General features: G+C 37.1%; 1 protein-coding gene across 1 annotated transcript; it reads right to left on the bottom strand.

The window, feature by feature from the left end:
- Positions 1–253: 253 nt before the first annotated feature.
- Positions 254–3,728, bottom strand: LOC121511211 (G-protein coupled receptor 4-like). Its single transcript, XM_041789811.1, has 3 exons — positions 3,606–3,728; positions 1,188–1,363; positions 254–755 (listed from the first exon to the last, which is right to left on the bottom strand). The coding sequence occupies exons 1-3, from the start codon at positions 3,726–3,728 to the stop codon at positions 254–256; spliced, it is 801 nt and encodes a 266-aa protein (XP_041645745.1).
- Positions 3,729–9,532: the final 5,804 nt, after the last annotated feature.

Below are 9,532 nucleotides of genomic sequence, written 5' to 3' on the forward strand. Positions count from 1 at the left end.
CAGAGGCTAAAGCTATATCTGAGTTTTTAGTGCAGTGGAGGTAGCCATTTATTTTATAGTTTATAAGTCTCTAGATAAGAATATAGATATTTCTCTGAACTATTACATTTGAGTAAAGTCTACTAATGGAGCCTTGTTTGGTCCACTGCATCCAATTCAGCTTTGTTGTTATTACTAGTTGTCATTAGTTCATCAGTTTGTGTTCCAAATTGTTGCAATTGTCACCTAATTCAGGTTCAGAGTGCTGAACATCTTAGACATACATAGAAGATGTACTTCTACCACTGACTGTTGTTGCAGTATCACTGCTCTCCATTCTGCAACAACACACACGGGTTAAACACCTATCTATGGTCCCTTTCCTCATGAAAACATACAGGGTTAAGTCTGTAAGAGGATGCAATCTTAGACAAATGTCAGCCAGGATGTACAGAGTGTCATTATAGATTACCTTTGGCATGAAATAAATGATGACGGGCAGAAACAACAGTGTGTACATGAGCAGAACCAGGACTAAAGTTCCCACAATTCGTTGTTTTTCATCAGAGCGGACTGAGACAGAAGAGGAGAGGGCTCTGAGGGTCCCAACCAGGAAGAAAATAAGCAGCGGGAAGGGAAGGAGGAAAGCAATGAGCATAAAACCATATGACAAGACAATAACAATAGAACTGGCCCAGACCACGAGACGGACCAGCACGGTGAGATTTATGGATCGTTTGTAACGGTACCACAGTGGGTGGGCGATCACCAAATACCTGAAAAATGAGACACATAACTTGAAAACATAATTGGAATCAATATTCACATTGTAAATTTCTTTTAAAAAGAATTACATTGTGGAGTGTAACCCATGTATGAAATGAAGAATGTATGGACTTTTGACACTAAAGTAATCACTGCTGTAGGAATTTGAGATAAACTATTAAAAAGAAATGCGAATTAAAAAAAAGGAACGACTGACCCAAAGACAAAACAGTTGAATTAAAGTATAAAAATGCCTCATTTATGTGTGGTTGTTGAAGTATTATTTCAATAAGTAGCTGTTTAAGTGTGACTGATCTCAAGCAGGACATTTGAAGTCTGAGGCTGCAAAGTTGTAGGATGGCCACCTTGTCTTTGAATAGCACCAGAATTATAATCATGGACTAAAGAATCAGTTACACACATAGTGAGTTATGGGTACCTACCTCTCCAGTGCGAGACACACCATGAAGCCAACACTGGCCAGCACACTGATTTCATGAGTAAGCAAGGCGATGGACAGCCAAGGTGCTACCTCACAGATGAGCAAAGAGCAGAGCTGAATGAGGTCGGAAATCATAATGTTGATGACGCAGACAGAAGCATGGTGATCATTTCTCACCTGCAGGAAGACAAAGTTGTAAACATTGTCTAAGACTTCTTTCTCCGAAGTATGTCATCTTACTTTGCTCAGAAGTTGAAGGATGAATGAAAGACTGTTTTTAAAATTTTGGTTACATGCGTGGTATAGAACAGGGGTGTAAAACCAGCAGGTGCCATAAGGCCCACGGGACGTTTAGGGAAAAAGATGGACATCTAAATTAAAAAAAAAAATAAAAATAAAAAAAAAGAAATTTCAATATTTACTAACTTAGGTGTTTGAAATACAAATTTTCACTTGTTTTTCATGATTTATCTATAATCACAGCAAAGATGCAATAACGATGCAATAAATGAGTTAAATATGGTACGTTGAACTCTCTTTAGAGCAGGGAGGAACATCGTAAAAAAGACACATGGTAGAGTGCACAGCAGCGACCTGTTTCATCACCTCAGCTGGGCAAACACGCTCTCCAAAAGACAGGCTGATACAGACGGCATGATTGAAGGAGAGAGATTTCATTTATTTATTTATTAAGATGGAGAATGTAACCACCGTGCACAGCTGCACTTGGCTCTATCATAGAATTTAATCCAGTCTGCGCTTCAGTTTTCCTGCTTCCTTCCTCAGGCCTTAATAAATGTCAGAGGTTTTTGCGTTGTAAAACCAAACATCTATCCCTTTGGGGTATTGAAGCTGCTCCCAGGATAGCAAATACTTCCCCTGCGTAATTTTCTTTTCTGGCTAGTGGCTCAGTTCAATCTCCAGCCTGATTTAATCCCTCATTATGAAAAATGTGTGATGCCAAACTAATATCAACTTAATTTACTTACATACGATTTAATTTCATGTCAACAAGAAGTGCAATTATAGTCATGATCACTTACGTTAAAGTGAGACATTGATTATAAATCCTGGAACGTTTTTAACTCCAGGTCTCGTCAAATGGTAAAAATGTGTTGTGTGTTTATAATCATATACATAAATATATATATATATATATATATATATATATATATATATATATAAATATATATTAGGGGTGTAACGGTACGTAAAAATTTCGGTTAAGTACGTACCACAGTTTTGAAGTCATGGTGCGGTACGTTTTCTGTACAGTAAATAAAGTGAATAAATAACAGAATTTTTATTTTTTTAATTGTATTAAAATAAATAGGCTGAATAAATTATATTTTAATTATTAATAATGCTGCAACCTCCTTCCAAAACGTCTTCAATTAATAAAAATATTAATAAATACATTTTTGAGTTCCTAGGTTAGTTTAAGTGATACATTGACAAATTTATACCCATTCCTTAAACACTAAAATTTCCCAGCCACCTTGAACACATCATCATACAACCATAAGTTAGCTTGTTAAGTATGCTAATTAGTGTCTATTCTGCTGACTTCAACACTGACTTCAGCACTGGATTACTTTTTTAACCAATGGGACCTACTACAAAGTTTGGGAGAACTTTTCACAGCCCAGCTTGGCTGATAAAGAGGTTAGAGCTGTGTGAAAAATTGAGGATAACTTTACCTAAGATGTAGCTCCAGATATAATGGAGTCCTCTCTCCCCCTCCTCCGAGGCTGACAGTTGAAGGTACGCATTTAAAATTATTTTTATTACTAAACCAGAGCACCATTGTTAAAATGAAAATATCTTAAAACATGAGAAGTTCATAACCGGCTGGTGAGACTTTTGTTGTTCCTCCTCGTTACAGTGGCATTCTTGTTTGAGTGGAGCCTTTTAAATGCTTTGATTGATCCGCTGTCAGTGACACCTGCTGAATAATGTCAGCGCTACTGTTGTTGTCTTAGTTCACTGTTGATTTTTACAGGGGAACATAATGTTCCGAAGCAGGACACTTTTATCTGTGAATATTCAGGCTGTTGCTGTTGTTTTCTGTGGTTGTGTGGTTGCCAGAACAGTGTGACAGTGAGTTGCGCTCTGGTTTTCTATCTGTGTGTATGAGCTTCGTTCCACATTCGGTACACGTCTTTACCGTATTGAGAGGCCCATACTGAACAGATACGGTACGAATACACGTACCTTTACACCCCTAATGTATAACACATACATACATATTGCTAAAAAAAATAGCCCGGCCCACAGAACGTCTCAAACGTCCTATTGGAGCAAATCCGGCCCCCAAACCTAAATGAGTTTGACACCCCTGCTCTACATCGTTTGCTGACAGACTTTTCAGTAGAAACACAGACACAGTAAGTCATTAAATCTGAGTTATAATACGTACCAGAGAAAAGACGAAATAAATGGCCACAAGAATCAAAGGAATGCCAACCCCAAAGATAATGTATGTTGCTACACGGCGGATAGAATAAGGATCGTATCCGTCGTTCTCAAAAGATTCCTTCATTCTTCAGACAGAAACCTGTTTTTTTGAGAGATCAGTGAATATAACAAAAGGAAAAAAAAATATTCAATTTAACATGTTTACATTTGTACATAAACATTGGACTTTCACAAGCAAGGACCACATCATCAACCAGAACGCAATCGACAATTATTTATGATTTTAAAGTGTTGAGTATACACCTGTAACCTTAGGAGGTATGTTTTCTTTTTTCTAATTTCCAAAGGCAAATAGCATAACATAATTGAAAAACTGAACCGCCTTCAAAACTTTATGAGTGTGCTGAAACAGAGAAAGGGAGGGTTGCAGAATATGAAAATTAAAGGGGAGGAGATGGTCAGGTTTGAATTTATGGCAATGCCGGAAAAGGCGTGGTTGATGTGTGGTCCTGCTCCTGAAACTTTGCTGTATAGCATCACTTAACTCATTAACATGTTACTTAATATTTTAAAAGCATGCAAAGTTCTACCAAATAGAGCTGAGCCTCATGGCACTTTATCGACTATATTTCAGAGACTTCCTTCTTAAGGCCCCTTCACTTTCTCTATTTTTGGGGTGCCTACATGCTGAAATTAAATCCCTTTAGATATAAGATTTGCCTATCACTTTATCATATATTTGTAAACTTTGATGCCATATTAGGTCCAATCTAAAAAATAAGAAATTAAGATGATCCACAAATTTTTAATAGAAAAACTTAAAATTTCTGAGATTTAGTTTTTAATTGAAAAGAAAACAAACTAGGATTGTTGATGTTCATTAAGTCACAAGTTGATAAAAATTGGAACTTTAAGTATTCCAATTTTTTAAAGTTGTTAATTTACATGATAGAAAACTTCAGTTTTTAGATGAAGTTGAAAATACCCTATTGCATGAAAGAAAATCGTATCAGATGAAGCTGTTTGTCTTACAAAAACTTGCAATTTTAGACCAGAATTATAATCATCAGCATCTGACATTTAAAGAGACATTTCATAAGAGAACAACACACTGAGCACATTCAGGACATGATCTGATCCAACTAGTGTTTTAGGTTTGTTTACTGAAAATTTACACCTTTATAATGTTTTAAATGTATGACTTCATAAACTTGAAAATTTCAATTTTATTATATATATGTGTGTGTGTGTATACACATATATATATACAGTGCATCCAGAAAGTATTCACAATGCTTCACTTTTTCAACATTTTATGTTACAGCCTCATTCCAAAATGGAATTAATTCATTTTTTTCCTCAAAATTCTACACACAACACCCCATAATGACAATGTGAAATTTTTGCAAATTTATTAAAAATAATAAACTAAGACATCACATGTATATAAGTAGTCACAGCCTTTGCCACGAAGCTCAAAATTGAGCTCAGGTGCGTCCTGTTTCTACTGATCATCCTTGAGATGTTCCTACAGCTTAATTGGAGTCCACCTGTGGTAAATTCAGTTAATTGGACAGGATTTGGAGAGGCACACACCTGTCTATATAAGGGCCAACAGCTGACAGTGCATGTCAGAGCACAAACCAAACATGAAGTCAAAGGAATTGTCTGTAGACCTCCGAGACAGGATTGTCTCGAGGCACAAATCTGGGGAAGGGTACAGAAAAATTTCTGCTGCTTGAAGGTCCCAATGAGCAAAAAAAAAAAAAATGTGGCCTCCATCATCCGTAAATGGATGAAGTTCAGAACCACCAGGACTCTTCCTTGAGCTGGCTGCCCATCTAAACTGAGCGATCGAGGGAGAAGGGCCTTAGTCAGGGAGGGGACCAAGAACCCGATGGTCACTCTGTCAGAGTTCCAGCGGTCCTCTGTGGAGAGAGGAGAACCTTCCAGAAGGTCAACCATCTCTGCAGCAATCCACCAATCAGGCCTGTATGGTAGAGTGGACAGACGGAAGCCACTATGTAGTAAAAAGCACATGGCAGCTCACCTGGAGTTTGCTAAAAGGCACCTGAAGGACTCTCAGAACATGAGAAAGAAAATTTTTCTGGTCTGATGAGACAAAGATTGAACTCTTTGGCGTGAATGCCAGGCATCATGTTTGGAGGAAACCAGGCACCGCTCATCACCTGGCTAATACCATCCCTACAGTGAAGCATGGTGGTGGCAGCATCATGCTGTGGGGATTTTTTTTCAGCAGCAGGAACTGGGAGACTAGTCAGGATTTAGGGAAAGATGAATGCAGCTATGTAGAGAGACATCCTGTATGAAAACCTGCTCCAGAGTGCTTTTGACCTCAGACTGGGGTGACAGTTCATCTTTCAGCAGGACAACGACCCTAAGCACACAGCCAAGATATCAAAGGAGTGACTTCAGGACAACTCTGAATGTCCTTGAGTGGCCCAGCCAGAGCCCAGACTTGAATCCAATTGGACATCTCTGGAGAGATCTGACAATGGCTGTGCACCGACGCTCCCCAGAGATGTCCAATTGGAGCTTGAGAGGTGCTGCAAAGAGGGATGGGCGAAACTGCCCAAAGATAGGTGTGCCAAGCTTGTGGTATCATAGTCAAAAAGACTTGAGGCTGTAATGGCTGCTAAAGGTGCATCAACAAAGTATAGAGCAAAGGCTGTGAATACTTATGTACATGTGATGTTTTAGTTTTGAGGGAAAAAAATGAATTTATTCCATTTTGGAATGAGGCTGAAACAACAAAATGTGGAAAAAGTGAAGCGTTGTGAATACTTTCCAGATGCACTGTGTGTGTGTATGTGTATATATATATATATATATATATATATATATATATATATATATATATATATATATATTTCAACTTTTTTAAGATCTTAAAAATCAAAAGGTTTTTTCCCCCGGGAATTTACAACTAGATACTTTCATTATTTTTAGTTTTATTTTTTCTTACAAATTAATGGATCCATTTTTTCTTTTTGTATTTTTAGAATGGCCCTTATAGTGAGTCATGGTAAACAAGCTACCCATACCAAGAATGTTTTCAGTACGTTTGACACACTCCTGATATTATGTAAAATGAAGCACATATAAAACCCTCCTAAGAAGAAAAAAATATGGTACAATAGAAAAATATTACAGCTTCTTAAGGCTGACAAAGACCTACACATGCTGTCATGTTACTTGGTTAAATAAACTTAGCACAAGTGTCTGCATTGGTATAGTTGCCAAAAGTCTGATCTGGATTGTCTGGCCAGAGAACCGTTGACCATTTCATCCTGTAAACCTTGACTGCAAATCTGTAGAAGACAGTCTACAGTTCCTGAATGCTGCCAGGGTGAGGACTCAGTCTTCTTTGGGTGTCAAATCAAAGAATGAACAGCAAGGCACAATCTTTCATTATTCTTATAATTTCTAAATTCAAAGAAGAAGTGAAAAAATTACCTTTGGAAGCAGTGAGACGTGACCTGAATGAGATCTCTACTCTGATAGGGTTAGGGTTAGTCCACAGTAAACATGTAAATATGAGCGATAGTATCTGATAGAAGGGAATTATCTGCTCCTGCCCTCAGAAGAGAGAAAACAACATCCAGACACGAATATGCAAAGTATATCCAAATAGTTTGTTTGAAAAAACAAACAAATCAAGCTCAATATTTGAGATTATTAAAGAGATAGTATCTTAAGTTCAAAAAACACTGAATGTTTGAAATGATCCAAGTCCAGGCACTCAAGACGGTAACACAAATTTCAAAGTTAAATGTTAAACGGAGATCCCCGTACACAGCCCAGGTAGTCAGGTGCCAGAGGGTAGCACACTGAGATAGACTTTACTTAAACTTTATATGAGTGAACAACGTGTTTCGCCTGTAGCTTCTTCAGGTTCGCCCAGCATAATCAAACAGGCATACACAGGTGTGCTTAATACACATGGTCACGTGACCAATAATCAACCCAACCAAATCACTCAGCATAACAACAAACATAGATAATGTAATTCAAAAGAGTCACAAGAATAAAGAAACAAACAAAATAGGGGCTGTACAAATATTAAAGGTGAAAATCCATAACAAGAAATGCAAGACCTAATTGATCCAAGTTGCAAAAATATCTAATAGTTCATATTAACTCTCAGGATCAATAACCTCCTAGACCTGGCTTGCTGAAAGAAGTTAATTAGAGTTACAATGCAGCAGCTGTCCCTCTCACTGATTTGGGTGGGGAAATTACTGAAGGTTGGGGAACCTGTGTCATGTTTCCCTATGGGTCTGTATCACCTGTAGGGAAGAAAATACAAATCATCAGTATCTACATCTCATAGTCTTGTGCTTCAGTGAGGCCATATGGTTCAATGGTATTCAGTTCATAGATCCAAAAAGCCTCCCTTCTTAAGAGTTGGTTAATCAAATTACCACCTCTAGGTCTTTGTATAAGATATTACCAGGGGCGGTTTTAGTGACTTGGAGGCCCCAGGCAAAGATGAATGTGAAGTTAAGTATTAGTGAATACTTTGTTACATTAACCTGGACAAACTGCATCCACCTTAGACAGAGAATAAAAAAACAGACGTAAATCTGATGTCTCCTCCAAAGATAAATGAGAATAAAGACCGTACTTAAATGATTATTTTGCACAAATGAACATTTTTCTTCATCATTTTCTAAAGTTAATGTACTCTCCTGTTCTTAGGGTTTCATGTTCTTAGATACAATATCTTAGCAATTGTATTTGGCCCAAAGTCCCATCAAGAACTTAATGCAGTTAGTTTGCATTTCTGCATCAAATCAGCTGTATTACACGAGTTTTTGTTTTAATTTTTTTTTTTTATGTTATTAAGAGAAAAATACAATAGGCTCTATTTTCAGTTTGTTTTTTTCATACTGTACTGCAGCAAAACAGGGATGTCAAGCTCATTTTGGGAAGGGGGTGGGATTTGCTCCAATGAGACGTCCTGCGGGCCGGCAATTTTTTTAGCAACATCTACAGTGCTTAACAAATTTATTAGACCACCACCCAAAGTAAGGTTTATGCCACAGCTGCCCTAAATTAACAGCATTGGTAATTACCAAAATCAATTTTTATGTTCCTGCAATGGTTAATACACCAATATGTAGAAGCTCTTTAACCCAAATATCTTTAATGCTAAAATATAATTATTAATGTTATCCATGAATTTTTAAATTTACTGATTTATAAAAAACTGAAAAAATAGTAAAGCACATTAATATTTCTTGATTAATATGTCAAATTAGAGTTATTTACTTGCATTCCTGAACAGAAAAATGAGTTTTAGTGGTTGAATGTTATGCTTGATTCATTTCTGACTTCTCAGAGAAGCCCAGTGAGCCGGCTCAAATTTGGGTGAATTCAGTTTGAAATTCCTCATTCCTGTTCAAAATGGTAAAACGTGGAGAGCTGACTGAAAATGAAAGAGTCTGCATTAGAGCACTTCATGATGCTGGATGGTCTCTGAGACAAAAATGACAGGTGGTCAAATAAATTTGTTAAGCACTGTACATGAAATAACAGGAAATAGATACGGGTCATTTTTGACCCATGTTGTGCATTAGAGGGGTAGTGATGAAAAAGTGGTTTAACTCAAAAAGTAAGGAAGTTAAAAATTAATTAAGGATGTTTGATGATTAAAAACAAGTTAACTGAGGAATACTTGGAGGACTGAATGATGAAATTAATTCATTCCAAAGATATCAATAATAGAAACTCATCTGGGTCACTTTTGACTCATGTTGCGCATCAAAGACTAATAACTGGAATAGCCATTGCCATCCCATAACGTTCTTAGGGAATGTAAATGTTATTCAGTTCTCCAGTAAATAGGGCGGGGCATAGATACGAAGAACAAAAAACTAGTCCGCTCAGCGCACTTTCTGAACA

The sequence above is a fragment of the Cheilinus undulatus genome, linkage group 6 (genome assembly GCF_018320785.1).
Source record: "Cheilinus undulatus linkage group 6, ASM1832078v1, whole genome shotgun sequence".
Taxonomy (NCBI): Eukaryota; Metazoa; Chordata; class Actinopteri; order Labriformes; family Labridae; genus Cheilinus; species Cheilinus undulatus.